The sequence below is a fragment of the Lygodium microphyllum genome, chromosome 19 (assembly GCF_053477565.2).
Source record: "Lygodium microphyllum isolate KBCC chromosome 19, Lygodium_microphyllum_v1.1.10, whole genome shotgun sequence".
NCBI classification, from domain to species: domain Eukaryota; kingdom Viridiplantae; phylum Streptophyta; class Polypodiopsida; order Schizaeales; family Lygodiaceae; genus Lygodium; species Lygodium microphyllum.
Window position 1 is genome coordinate 40,917,753 of NC_141153.1, and position 15,211 is coordinate 40,932,963.

Genomic DNA, 15,211 nt, shown 5'->3' on the forward strand with positions numbered 1-15,211 from the left:
TAGCAATAATAAAGAAGATATGGGAGCCATATAAATTATTGGGTTGCAAGGCAGTGGGAGCATCACCAAAGAAAAAAGATAGGATTACTCAACCATGGTATGTTAATGATAGGAAGGAAGAAGATAATATGTATAATTGTGGAAAATTGTTGGGTCTAGAAAACATAGGGCATTGATACGAAAACGGTAAAAGATCTTCTCAAGGAGATCTTGTAGCATCCTAAATAAAGGGATTTGTAGCCTCTAATATTGCAATATGACAAAGGACTCATGACCAAAAAATCGTTACAATTGAAAATGCCATGATCAAATAATGAACTTTTCTTGAAGAGATCAATGTGTTTGTCCTTGGTTAACAGTGATAACAATGGTATAAAGAAACCAGTTAGCATGGCAAAGGCTTCAAAATATCTTGGCATCCACAAAAGAAATCTGATTGCAACAAGTTCTTGATTACAATTTGAAGATGATGGAGTATTTCCTTTGGCGACATGCGAAAGACATCCAGCCCTAAATCACATTATCACAAATTATATTAAAGATATTTTTTTTTCTTAATGGACAAGAGAGGCACATGTATCCCCAAACAAAACAGATGTTTAATCATAAGTTGATTGGGAGTGTGTGGTTATCACATATCAAATCCACTTTGCTGGTGGATGAGCCTCAAATAGTGATAATTTTTGCATTTATTATATTTATATGGCTTCATGTTAGTTGGGACCTTATCTGCACTTTGCATTCTCTTCTTCAAAATGCAAATTTTTTCTCTATATCAGAATCAAAGTGGTTTTCCCCTTCTTTATATTGTAGTTTCTTATTTTAAGAAATCAGTTTTTCATGTCTATTCATTCGCATTATTAGTACTTCATTTTCTCTTGCCTAGTCTCTATTATGGTTCAAAGCATTTTTGTAGTGTATAAAAGCTTTTTGTCTTGCATAGATAGTGCTTTCTTTCATTCAAGCAGCACAATATCCTATTCAAACACTTCCTCTTTTTTGGAGAGCACATTTTCTTCTTTTGAGAATAGTTTTTTCATGTCTTGTCATATCAAGTGCATGTAGAAAATCACCTTTTTAAATCAATAAACACTTTATCGTGTGTAATGCAAATACCTTGTATAGGAAAAAGCATTGAGTACACATAAACCACATTTTTTCCTTATGAAAACATGTTTCTATTACAATAAGCATTTTTTCTATTATAGATAGAGCATTTCTATTTTGAAAAGCACTTTTATATTTTAAAAAGTACTTGTCTATTTCGCAAAGCACTTATCCAAATCAAAAAGTAGTTGTGTATATCAAATGGCATTTTCATATTTTCAAAATATTTTTGTATTTTGAAAGCCTTTTTATATTTTAAAAAGTAATTTTGTGTTTTGAAAGTATTGCTCTATTTTAGAAAACACTTTTATATTTTGAAAATCACTTTTACATTTTGAAAGCTCAAGCATTTTTGTGTTTCAAAAGAAATTTTGTATTTTGGAAAGGTCTTTTGTAATTTGGAGAGCATTTTTGTATTGAAAAAAGTATTTCTCTATTTTCAAATGTATCTTCACTAACACCTTTCTATTTTCATAGAGAATTATCTATCACAAAAAATATTTTTCTCATTCCTTGATCTATTTTCTAGTTTCAGAAGCATTTTTTATCTTCAAAATCACTTTTTTAAATCCTATAACACTTTTCTAGTATTGAAAGCAATTTTCCATTTTTGAAAGTATTTTTCTATTTCTAAGAGCATTTGTCACAAAAAAAAATCTTCCTTACTTTTTAGTCCGTTTGTAGTAGGCTCAATCATGTTGATAGCTTTCTCTTAGAGAAGTCCAATGATAACCATTACTTATTTCATAGAAAACATATATATAGATTTTTTTTGCATTGTGGCATGCAAACAAAGCTTTTAAAGAGACTTAAGGGAACTTGAAAGAAGTTATACATGTTGTATTGTTCCTGTCCAAATGATATTTGCAAAGGATGTATTTAATTTCATGTGCTAAAGGATTCATGACACAAGCTGCACATGTGCATGTCCTTTGTGTGCCAAAGTGTAAAGCATTCTACTTGCATAGTAGGGTAGTCTATTTACATTGGCTTGCATCTCTTTGGCAGTGTTTGTTTTGCCTAAACCTAAAGGGTTTGCATTTCATGATAGAAAATGCATTTTTGGGACAAGTTCTTAATGTGGCACTAAAAAATTGGCCTCATGCACAATGGAGATTAGCGATAGATCATTCTTAGTATTAGTTAAGGTGCTTCAAAATATAGAAATTGGAGTCAATGAGCATAAAAAGAAGAAGAGGAAAGATCTCTCAGTGGATCAAATGGGGTGTCTAGAATTCATGTCCCTTCTAAAAGAGAAGACCAAAGGCTTCATTGTGTAGAGACAAAGTTAGTAATTTAAAGATTTCCTAATGATGTAGTAATCTCGGTGATTGACTTTGTAGAGAATTATTCCTTCAACAAACAAAATGAAATATAGTCTATGTATTGGTAATGTGACTAGGTCACAATATTAGTATATATAAGTTATGTTCTTTACAATAAAGCTGTGAAAAATACTTATCACCTCTATATCTCTTATGATAAATTCCATGACACATTGTTTGTCTAGCATTATTTTCTTTTGCATGAAAAATGGTTGAAGGATCAAGGGGTACAAGTCGAAACATCATTGGGTGTGGTTTGATGGTTGTACAACACAATTCAAGAAAAAGTGCCCATTCTATTTTGTGGCAAGATAGGTTGCTATGAGTGGTCTAGAGATGTCGTGGAGTTATCCGTACTTAGGACATGTAAAGGGAGAGCATGACAATGGGTGTTGTGATAAAGTAAGAGTTAACACATGAACAATAATTGAAATAAAATGGATTTATGCTATGTGCTTTAGATTGTGTTGCTTTTTTAAGGGCAAGGTTATCTAACAATGATGTACACGTGGTTTTTTGGGAGGTCAAAGGTAGATGATGTGGCTAGAAAAAATCAATGGTTTCCCCAAACTGTTTCAAATAGTCCCAGCTGCTATCCACCATGGAAGATGATTCCCGGGTCAAAATGCCAAGGGGGAGAGGAAGGGGTATGATGAATCAGTGCCCAAGAGTTGGTGCGCAGATCGGTCGCAGATAGCTCACGTAGTGAATCCCTGAAGGTCCCCAAGAACAATGAACTCTACCTTTTTGCACAAAAAACCATGTAAAAGCATGCACGACAAGAGGCAAGAGACAAATTGGGTTCAATCTCCCCCATGCCTTGTGTGAGCGCTTCACAAAGCATGTATTTAATGTATATTTCCAATCTTCATGCTCAATAATAGCCCAATTTACAAAAATATGACAAGCTTTTAGCTTTTGAGTTTGCTTTCTACAAAAATAGGAAAATAAAGCTAATGGACGGTGCCCATAGAGTCTGGCACGCCCAATCTCAATGTCCAAAATAGAAATAACATATCCGTGCCCATAGGCGGATACAAAATAATATTCAATAATCAATAATCGATGTCTCTATAGACATAACAAAATATAGGCGTGGCGCCTATCAAAATATAGTCCAAAGGTCGAATACTCGCTAGACTCCAATGCTTTCCTCCGCCACTGCTGCTATCTCTACACATCAACTGAAGCATTCACAATCATTAGTAAAATAATACAATTAAACCGACAAAAGTGAATACCTAGCAGTCTTCAGCTACATAAATAAATCAACTGGTTAGAAATAAATCCTAACCTTAATTTATTACGAGTGCGCACTCTAAACTCATAAACGTTTATTAATTTAATATGCATTTTGCGGAATCACCTGCTATGGAATCACCCACGTACACACTAAATTAATGAAACGCCCGAAAAGGACAGGCGTCCCCATCAACTTCTCGCACAAAGAATCCTCTTTGTGTATGAGCCCCGGTCATCTAAGTTTACGGAATCCACCGTAAAACCTCACGAAATCCACCGTGGCACGGAATCCACCGTGGAATATGCCTCCTGGCATCATACCCCCGGGGTGGGATAGCAATTGACCTCAATTGCTATTAGCTCAATGTGGAGCTAACAGAGTGGGGAAAGCATTTAAGTCTCTAGCGTGCATCCATTGTGCTTCCTCTACAGGATGGTTCTTAAATTTTACTAGATATCTAGAATACCTTCGGCCAGTTCTAGTGGTCATGTAGTCAGTATCTATGATGGCTTCTGGTTCAAGTATTTCGGTCTCTTCCCTAATAAAGGTGGGTTTTCATAAACAGGGTGGATAGGTAATTGGCCTCTAAATGGTCTCAATAAACTAATGTGAAATGTATTATGAATTTTCCAATGGGATGGCAATTCTAACTTGAATGCATTGTCATTAATCTTATGAATGATTCTAAATGGTCCATAGAATCTAGGAGCTAATTTGACAACTGGATGTCTATCTACACTTTGCAGTCTACGCTTTTCTATTCGAAGCCAAACATAATCATTAACTTTGAAATTCATGGCTTGTCTTTTCTTGTTGGCTTGTTTGGTATATGATTGTTGGGCTTTAGCAATCATATCCTTAACCTCATCAAAAATACTGTTGTGCATAGTAGCAATATCATCAGCACTTTGAATTCTATTAGACAAAGATGCAACAGGTGTAGATAATCTATATCCATAAATAACTTCAAAAGGTGCTTTCTTTGTAGTTGTGTGCGGTGTATTGTTATATGCAAACTGTAATAAATGTAAATGAGTATCCCATGTATGAGGTTTAGAGATAGTATATGCACGTAAAAGATCTAAAATAGTGCTATTTGTGGCTTCTGTTTGTCCATTTGTTTCTGGATGAAATGCAGATGAGAAATCAATCTTTGTGCCTAGATTTGCAAACAGTGTAATCCAAAAATTATTACAAAATCTAGAATCACGATCTGAAATAATCACTTTTGGCAATCCATGGTTAGTAAAAACAGTTTTCAAAAATAACTGTGTTGCTTGTGATGCTGTTAAAGTTTTCTTACATGCAATGAAATATGCTTGCTTACTAAATCTATCTACAATTGTCCAAATCATGTCATGGTTAGATTTAGTATTTGGTAAACCAGTAATGAAATCCATAGAAATATGTTCCCAAGGTTTAGATGGAATAGACAAAGGCATTAGTAATCCATATTGTTTACCATGATGTCTCTTTATTCTTTGACAAATCAAACATTCAGAAACGAAATTAGATACATCTGCATCCATATGCGGCCAATAAAAATCTTCAGTTAACATGCGTAATGTAGATATGATACCTCTATGACCTTGATATGGGGGACAATGAATTTCATTCAAAACAAAAGTTCGGAATGGAATAGTAACACACAGTCTCTTTTCAAAAAACATGAATCCATCATTATATGACAATGAATCAACATGAATGAAATTATTTTGAACTAATTTTTGCCAATCAGAATGAAAAGTAATATCCTGGTGATATGTATCTTTCATAGCAATCAAAGAATCAAAAGATATGATAGAAATATTATGAATTGCAGGTCTTCTACTCAATGCATCAGCAACTACATTTTCTTTTCCAGGTTGGTATTGAATGATAGGATGAAAACTTTGAATGAAGGAAGCCCATTTGATATGACGGTCAGAAATTTGGGGTTGGCTAAGTAGATGTCTAATGCTTTGCTGGTCGGTCTTTATCATGAATTCTGAACCCATTAAATAATGCTTCCATTGTTTTAATGCTTGTACAACTGCTAATAGTTCTTTGTCATAAGTGGAATATTTGAGCTCAGAGGGTTTCAGTTTAGAACTAGAATATGCTATTGGATGGTTGTCTTGCATTAATACGGCTCATATTCCTGATCCGCTAGCATCGGTCACAACTAGAAAGAATGGTCTATTAAAGTCAGGTAACTGTAGAACATGGGCATTAGTTAATGCACGTTTCAGTAAATCAAAGGATTTCTGCTGAGTTTCAGTCCATTGATAGACAATTCCTTTCTTAAGAAGTTTGGTTAATGGTAAAGCAAGTAATGAAAAATTACGTACAAACTTCCTATAGAAACTAGCAAGACCAAGGAATGAGCGTAATTCATGTACATTTTTAGGAATAGGCCAATGCAATATTGCATCAATTTTCTTAGGATCAACTTTAATTCCTTCTTTTGATACAATATGACCTATATATTCTATTTCTGTCTTAAAGAATTCACTCTTTTCAGGATTTGCAAACAATTGATTTTCTTTCAATAATTGAAAAACTAATGATAAATGCTCATAATGCTCTTTTTCACTTTGACTAAACACCAAAATATCATCAAAGAAAACAATCACACAATATTGATATTTCAGAAAGATACGGTTCATCATTCTACTGAAAGTAGCAGGTGCATTAGTTAATCCGAATGGCATGACTAAGAATTCGTAATGGCCAAACTGTGTTTTGAATGCAGTCTTAAATATGTCAGATCTCTCTAGCCTCACCTGATGATATCCAGACTTAAGGTCAATTTTACTAAATATAGAAGATCCTTGCAGTTTATCCATAAGGTCATCAACTCTAGGTATAGGATACATATTCTTTACAGTGATCTTATTTAATGCTCGGTAGTCAATACACATACGATAGGTATTATTCTTTTTCTTGAATAAGAGTACAGGTGCACCGAATGGGGAACTGCTAGGGCGAATTAAGCCTCTATTTAGTAATTCTTCAACTTGACTCTGGATTTCTTTTTGCTCTATTTGATTGTGCCTATATGGTGCTTTGCAAGGTGGTTGTGTGCCAGGAATTAAATCAATTTTATGGTCTTCTGGACGTGAAGGTGGTAAACCTGGTGGTAGGTCTTTTGCAAAACAGTCCTTAAAATATGCAAGAAATTCCTTATGCCTAGGGTGCATATGATTTTCCTTTGCGTGCAATTCATTCACCCAAATGAGATATGATTTAGTATTCTTGCGTAGTGCACGTTTTGCTTGAGTATGCGAAAGCAGTGGAAAAATATGAGATGCATGCATACCATATAATATAATAGATTTTCCTTGAAAATTAATATTCATTGTGTGCGTGGAATAATCTATATTTGGATTATGCTGGTGTCTCCATGGCATTCCTAAAATAATATCACTTGACTGTAATGGAACAACTAAGAAATTTCTTCTTTCAATGTATGAACCAATTTGAATTTCTAAATCTTGTACTTCTTGTGTGCCATTGTACCTAGTGCCTAAAAATGCAGCTTTTATGCGATAATGCGTAGGTACAGTATGCAATTTCAATTCCTTTACCAATTTTGCTGAAATAAAGTCATGGGTACTACCGTCATCATGCAAAATAGTTCTTTCCTTTCCATGCACCATACATTTCATAGTCAATAATGAATGTGAAGTAGGCATACCTGGTAAAGTGTCGGAAGTAGTAGTAGGATCATCCTCATCTTCAGTAAAATCTGGCATATCCTCATGATCGTCTTCGTCCATGGCTCCAAGGTAGTTGATATGTGCTGGTGGCTTCTTTGAATGACAATTTGCTGCGAGATGCCCTGGCTGGTGACACTTATAGCATACTATTGGCTTGGCTTTGGTCACATTATTTGCAATGGCTGGAAGTCTGGGTACATTTGGATTTGCTTGTGGAATAGCCTTTGGATTTGGATTGACAGTGGATGGTAATGCAGGTGGTTTAGGCCAATTCTTGCGGAAAGATGGTGATGAGAAACGACCTGGATTAAACCTTCTAAAATTGGAATTGAATTGTTTAGATCCATAATTACCGTTGGCTTGGAATTGTTGTGGTCGTCTATCTCTTCCGCGTAACTTATCTTCAGTATCGTGAGCTAAGGAGATGGCGTCTTCAAGGGTAGCAGGCTTGAACATGTTCACTTCAGCATAGTAATGTCCAAGAAGTCCAGACATATATTTCCGTTTATGTGTCGTCTCTGGTACGTCTTCAAGCATGCGTAGCTGTAGGAGTGCATTCCAAAAATGCTCTGTATACTGTGGAATAGGCTCACGATCCCGTTGTTGAAGTAAATCCCATTGCTTGATAGCCTTCTCATGAAATTGCGGTGGAAGGAAATTCTGCATGAACTTCTTCTTGAAATCTTCCCAAGTAGCAGGACATTCTATGCTCTTGCGGACTACAGTCCACCAAAGTGATGCTCTGTCTATCAGATGATTAGTAACACACTTGATTTTATCTTTTTCGGGATAAGTTTCCTCATGGAAATAGTCATCAAACTGGCTAATGTATGATAAAATAGTCTTTCCTTCTCGTATGCCATTGAAAGTGCGAAACTTGAAACTTCGTTTACTTATCTTGGATTCCTTGCGAATGGTTTGTGCTTCAAAAGTGGCGTCGATGGTATGGCGAATCAAATCTTCAGCTTGAGGTTCTTCTTTGTCGGTGGACGCTCTTTGTAGTTTTGTCAATTGCGCTTGTAGTACTTGCCTAGCCCTTCGCTCTTCTTCCAATTGTAGCATGATAAGATCCAGCTTTTGTTCCATGGTAGGCTCAGGTAAGTCGTCTTCAGCTATAGGATCATCCATATGTGGGGTAGTCATCCTGTAAAACTCAATAAACCTTTCTCACTCAAAATCAGGTTAGCGGGATGAGCGTAGCTCAAATTTGGGGTTACAAGGCTATGTATTTTTTGGTATTTCTTTCTCAATTTTCTGAAAATCTGCAATATTTCTGTATCCGTTTGCTGAAAGTACTTCAACGAACTTGTAGATAGGTAGAACAGCTTGCTGCGAACAACTTTCCAGTTCAGAGTTTTTGCATACGAACAAGTCTTCTATGAGTTTTAAGCACTAGTCAATTCTGATTTAGTCTGACTTGCAGAGTTGCAGACTTAGCAGACTTGTAGAGTTACTGACTTGCTGAACTTAGGTCGATTTGCAGAACTTACAGAACTTGATTTCAATTGACTTGCTGAACTTGACTTCAGAAGTGCGGGACCTGGAGTATATCGACTTATCTGTCTTGTCAGACTTGCAGAGAGCTTAATGACTTAAGCTTAAATGATTAAGCTTAAGCTTAATAAGCTTAAAGAAGGAGTAAACAGGGCGGCGTCTGATTTCGTGAGGGGGGGGCCGTTTTTTTTGCCGCGCGAAAATTTCGGGCCTCCTCCAGATCAGTCGATTTGATTTACTTGTTGATAACCAAGCTTCATAAGCTTTCTCTTAAGCTTTTGAAAGAAATTATGATAAAATTAATGAAGCTTATCTCTGTAACTCCACGACTTGATGATGGAGATGTATGCGTGTTCCTCCGCCTACAAAGCCTGGTCCTTCGCGATTTGACAGTAGAAACAGGGGTTCTTGATCGCCAGAAGTCTGCCTGTATCGACGGTTCGCGATGAGATTGACTGTAGAGCCCGTTTGTTCCTGGAGCTCCGCCTTCGCCCGAGATTGGTAGCGATTGGAAGCTCTTGATCTCTGCTCCGCTTTGATACCACTGGTGCGCAGATCGGTCGCAGATAGCTCACGTAGTGAATCCCTGAAGGTCCCCAAGAACAATGAACTCTACCTTTTTGCACAAAAACCATGTAAAAGCATGCACGACAAGAGGCAAGAGACAAATTGGGTTCAATCTCCCCCATGCCTTGTGTGAGCGCTTCACAAAGCATGTATTTAATGTATATTTCCAATCTTCATGCTCAATAATAGCCCAATTTACAAAAATATGACAAGCTTTTAGCTTTTGAGTTTGCTTTCTACAAAAATAGGAAAATAAAGCTAATGGACAGTGCCCATAGAGTCTGGCATGCCCAATCTCAATGTCCAAAATAGAAATAACATATCCGTGCCCATAGGCGCATACAAAATAATAATCAATAATCAATAATCGATGTCTCTATAGACATAACAAAATATAGGCGTGGCGCCTATCAAAATATAGTCCAAAGATCGAATACTCGCTAGACTCCAATGCTTTCCTCCGCCACTGCTGCTATCTCTACACATCAACTGAAGCATTCACAATCATTAGTAAAATAATACAATTAAACCGACAAAAGTGAATACCTAGCAGTCTTCAGCTACATAAATAAATCAACTGGTTAGAAATAAATCCTAACCTTAATTTATTACGAGTGCGCACTCTAAACTCATAAACGTTTATTAATTTAATATGCATTTTGCGGAATCACCCGCTATGGAATCACCCACGTACACACTAAATTAATGAAACGCCCGAAAAGGACAGACGTCCCCATCAACTTCTCGCACAAAGAATCCTCTTTGTGTATGAGCCCCGGTCATCTAAGTTTACGGAATCCACCGTAAAACCTCACGGAATCCACCGTGGCACGGAATCCACCGTGGCACGGAATCCACCGTGGAATATGCCTCCTGGCATCAAGAGTGCTAGGGAGGTGGCAAAGCAGGAGGAGAAGGTGGGTAGGGGTGCTGGAAGAGGCAGGCAACTCAGCGCAAAATGTGCCGCATTTTGCGGGCTACTGCCTATTGTCCCTGATGGGCTGAAGGTAGTCACCAGGGTGCTTGCCAAGTAGGAAATGGCCCCAGGGAGCTTGTGGGAGGGCTGAATGTTGAGGTTGAGGGATGGGTGCAGTAGGAAGAAGGGATTTGGGGGCAGTCCACCATGGGAGCTTGATGGAATATCTTGATGGGGAAGAGAGAGAAGTCTAGAATAAAAAGTAACTGTGGTTTTTCCCTTCTCTAAACTATTGAACCCCCAACTTGCCATGGGACTCCTAAAATTTTCATGAAAAGAAGTGACAACCTGCTACTTTAACCGTTTTACCTCCAGATATGTCTGAGTCTCCAGTCATAGCTCCTACTTGCACCAAAAAGCTGGAGTTAACTGCAGTCCTTCTTGCTGTATGTGTACCTATAAGCTGAGTAACTAGGGTTTTTGGGATTTGAAAAGGGAGAAATGGGAAAGAGAAAAAGGACCAAAGCCTGAAGCTCTGATACCACTTGTAATGAAAGAGGCTAAGGGGAGAGAGAAAGAGAAGAAGAAGAAGAAGGAAGAAGACTAGAAGAGGAGAGAGAAAGAAAGAAAAGAGGAGAGAAGGGAGAAGGAAGCCATGGAAACTGGAGATGAAGGTGAAGAGTATGATCTTGATAATAACTGATTGGCCTAATCTAAAGCTCTTACACCTTAAATACCCCGGTTAGTGTGATGGGGTGTCTAAACCCTAGTCGGTGTGTATACCGCTTGTTACACATAGGCTGAGGTAGATAGTAGTTCTTTTGTGGGGATGAAAAAATACAATGAATCAAGTGTAGTGTTCTCCACATTCACTTGGCATGTGGTGTAAGAATTGTCAAATCCCAAAGACATCTCAACAAATAAGTTTTGGAAGTGGTGTGGTGCAAGTCTAAGTATTTGGGGGCACCATAAATACGTTATTGTCTTGTAATCTCTCTAGAGATGTTGGAAGTGGTGGTTGGGATATCTTCCTTATCTTGAAGAGGTGGAAGGACTCGCTTCTTGTGAAGAGTACTCACAAGACAACTCGATTCTTTACACTCTTTCAACACCTTTACTTGCATTAGAGTAGGTTGGAGGTGGTGGTTGGGATATCTTCCTTGTCTTGAAGAGGTGGAAGGATTCACTTCTTGTGAAGAGTACTCACAAGACAACTCAAGTTTTTACACTCTTTCAACACCTTTACTTGTATTAGAGTAGCTTGGCCCCGATACAAAGTAGTCAACAATTTGCATTCCATTGAACTCATATTGGGATGATGCTACTCTTCTAGTTGTTGATACTATTGCAAACATGCTTACCTTCCTTCGCCAGCATATGAACATCATATTATTTTGTATCATGTCTACAAATTGTGCCTCATTCCTAGCACAAATAATTTTGGAGATGTTGGACTTAAGTCCATTTGGTCCCAACTGAGTCTATAATAGGTGGAATGTTATTAGCAAGTCAATTGTTCCCATCAGCAATTGATTGTGTATGGCATTAAATAAAGGATGTCTTGTTTTGGATTGTAGATAGCTCAAGCAAAGCAAGATCTCTAGGATAATCATACTCATTTTCATAGCAACCCTAATCTCACAATCTTGTTATTATGGCTTGATGTATTGCCGCTTTGGCAGTTCAATACTACATGGTGCCAAGAGTATAAGTGTTGAGGAGGTTGATTTTCTAGTGGTCACCCTTCTAGAGGAAATACCATAGGCTTGGAAAGACCAGAACAATCAAGTTTCTAGATAGAAAGAGGACAAGGTCTTAGAAGTATCGGATGGCAAAGTTTATGGATGGAAAGAAGCTATACCACATAGTTATTACTTAGGTACTATTCTACTTGGTCAAGGGTTGGACTAAAAGACAATACGTTCACCACCCTAGATTCGTATTTGCTCCTTGAGTCTACAAGCTCAAGAGGTTTAGTATGCATTAAGTTGGAGATCACATGCATTCAATGCATCTTTCCAAAACACCTTATTTGCGAGCTTTTCATTGATAAAATGGACCATTTATCTTTATAGGTCTGTAATTTTCTTCCAAATCTCAAAAGGCACCCCTTTTATGAGTATGTTTGTATAAATATAATAAATGGAACACTATTATTTTTTGAAACACATGATAGACCCATCTCTTATTTAGTGATCCCCTATCCTTCCCACAAGTCTACAAGTTTTTCAAATTGCTTTTGGGAAAAACATCAATTCAATTTCACTACATCCCATGGCTCTCCATTTGTGTTTTACTATCGAATCCAATTATGAGAAGGGTAAGGTGCTTGAAGTTTCAAGGTAATAAGTGGTGACATGTTGTGGTTACTTGATCAATGTAGTAACTCCCACATAAAGGCTATAGACCCCACTAAACATATGCCGAGTGTATTGCAGCTTATTGCGTCGATTCGGTCTAGCCTAGATTTTCTAATACTCCCCACATAAAATCGAAGGTCCTTACCACCACCGCATTCGACTGATCAGGTCGTTGGACGTCGTTGCAACACCCCTTAAGTCCTAGCGACGTCCTCTCACTAGACAGATTAAATCAAAGTGTCATGATCAGCTTCTTAAACATGAGTACACACAAAAAAAAAGGTGCAGGACCTAGAAATATGTTGGAACATGGATATTCAGTATCAGATGGGCAGGAGGAAGCTGTTCCAAGTTTTAGTACAAGGTGCTGGGCAGGCAGATGAGGTGCTGATCGACGACGTTGTTCTTCACATATTGCTGGTTCGACGAAGAATGAGATGAAATGGCGTCGATTTTGGGCTTCTGGCTATCGTGGCAGCAGGTTATTAACGTGTCAGGCTCAGACCTTCTACTGGGCATATTGCAAGTGGCGGCGCGTATCCAGGGGTGTCTGAGCACTGCATCGAGGGATATCCGGTTGTCAGGGTCCTTGACGAGGAGGCGGCAGATGAGGTCCTGGGCACCGGGGGAGAGCTGGTGGGCTTCGGAGTGAGAGTGGAGAGCGGCGTCGAGGGAGGCAAAGAGGACGAGGCTCTCGCTGTTAGCGAGGCCGAAGGGGTAGTGGCCCAGTAGCATGCAGTAGAGAACCACGCCCAGGCACCAGATGTCGGCACGCTCGTCGTACCGGCGGAGGAGGACCTCGGGCGGGTAGTAGCCTGGGCTGCCTCTGAGCTGGGTAAAGCACCCATTCTCGGTATTGTGCAGCTCGTCGAGGCAGCCAGCCAGGCCGAAGTCCGCAAGGCGCACGTCCTCTTCCCTAATAAGCTCCCCTGCCCTGTACTTCCTTGCTAACAGCACGTTCTGTAGCTTCACATCCAGGTGCGCCACGTGTCCCTGCACGTGGCACGCCCTCAATGCCACCGCCAGCCGCCTCACCACCCCCGCCGCCTCCCTTTCGGACAGCGTGCCTCCCCTCACGTCCTGCATGAAGCTGAGCATGTCCCCGCCCTCGCACAGCTCCATCACCGCATGGCGCTCCCCGGACTCCTCGTCCTGCACCATGGCCTCCATACCGACCACCCCTTCCAGCCCCATCACGCGCCCCATCATGGCTAGCTCGTGATCCACCGCCTGGGGCCTCTCTGCGAAGAAGCTCTTGCAGGCAAACAAGCGCTGCGTGTGGGTGTTTCTGCAAATGCGGACGCGGCCCCCGCCACCGCGCCCCAGCTCTGGCGCGCCTGCCACCAGCTGGAACTTGAGGGGCGGCGGCGGCGGCGGCGTCGACGACGACGTTGTTGATGAGTTGTTATGTGCCATGAATATATATGTATATATATATGTATGCAATTATATGCGCTTATTGCACGCCGTCAAGTGTCTTGTGGAGGAGATAGATGATGGTGACCAACGGATGTGATCACTTCAGATCCAATTGCGGTGATATTCGATCAGCGCAGAAGAAGAAGGAAATTACTGGATATCCGAGAGGCCTGATCAGTAGCAGTGTTGCAGCCCCTGAGCGTCGATCGATGGCGTTATAATAAATGCAGCTTGACGAACAACAAGATGAATGAATGAGTGATGAATCGGTATTATCGGTCGGGAGGATGCAAGCAGCCTTCGCTGCTCATTTGTGTGATAAATATATATACTACAGCGGCCCGAAAGCCGTCGAAATGCATCCGCGTGGGAGCTTTTCGTTTGTGGCCTTTTTCTTCCGTCGAAATGCATAGGCCTTTTAATTCCAGCGTAAAAACTTTTAGTCGGGGGTGTTGTATTAATCGATTTTCCGCAGTTACAAAAGATTTATGGCTTTATATAGAATGAGATTCTAACCACATCATTTTCTACCCACTTTCCCATACAACTCCCAAAGACCAACGCTTTTACAAGCAATTTCTTCCCACTCCACTTGGCACTTGCAACCAGCCCTCAAATTTGAAGGTTGCAACACATTTCAAACCCTTCTCTAAAAGGCTAATAATTTACGTGACATTTTAAAAAAATGCTTTTCACGAGAATGACCTTCAATAATTATAAGTGTGAAACTTCTATGAACTTCCAAAAGAAAGTTAAAAAATAGAATCAACCTTCAGATAGAAATGCTTAAAAATTTTGCACTTTTCAAAAGAAGGGTGCATTCCGATGAAACCCTTCAAACAAAATTTCAAAATCTAAAAAATGATTGTAATTTTAATTCTAAAGACTACCAAATCTTTACTGATTTTTTTTAATATGCAAAAAAATGATGGTAGTTAATGACCCATGACAATGATTGTATGACAAATTATGTGACCTTTCTTCTCAAGTCTCTAGGCTCTGGGCTCCTCTTAAATTTTAAACTAATGAATCTGAGTACAGTGCACTACCGTGGGCCACCCTCCTTCCAAAATCTTTTT

General features: G+C 39.1%; 1 protein-coding gene across 1 annotated transcript; it reads right to left on the reverse strand.

Annotated features, from left to right (window-relative positions):
- Positions 1-13,067: 13,067 nt before the first annotated feature.
- LOC148019785 (serine/threonine-protein kinase PEPKR2-like) lies at positions 13,068-14,129 on the reverse strand. The gene has a single exon (XM_087699620.1). It carries the CDS (start codon positions 14,127-14,129, stop codon positions 13,068-13,070), a length of 1,062 nt encoding a protein of 353 aa, XP_087555746.1.
- Positions 14,130-15,211: the final 1,082 nt, after the last annotated feature.

Excerpts from the sequence above, each read along its gene's own strand:
- LOC148019785 (XM_087699620.1), bottom strand. The coding sequence starts at position 14,129 with ATGGCACATAACAACTCATCAACAACGTCGTCGTCGACGCCGCCGCCG.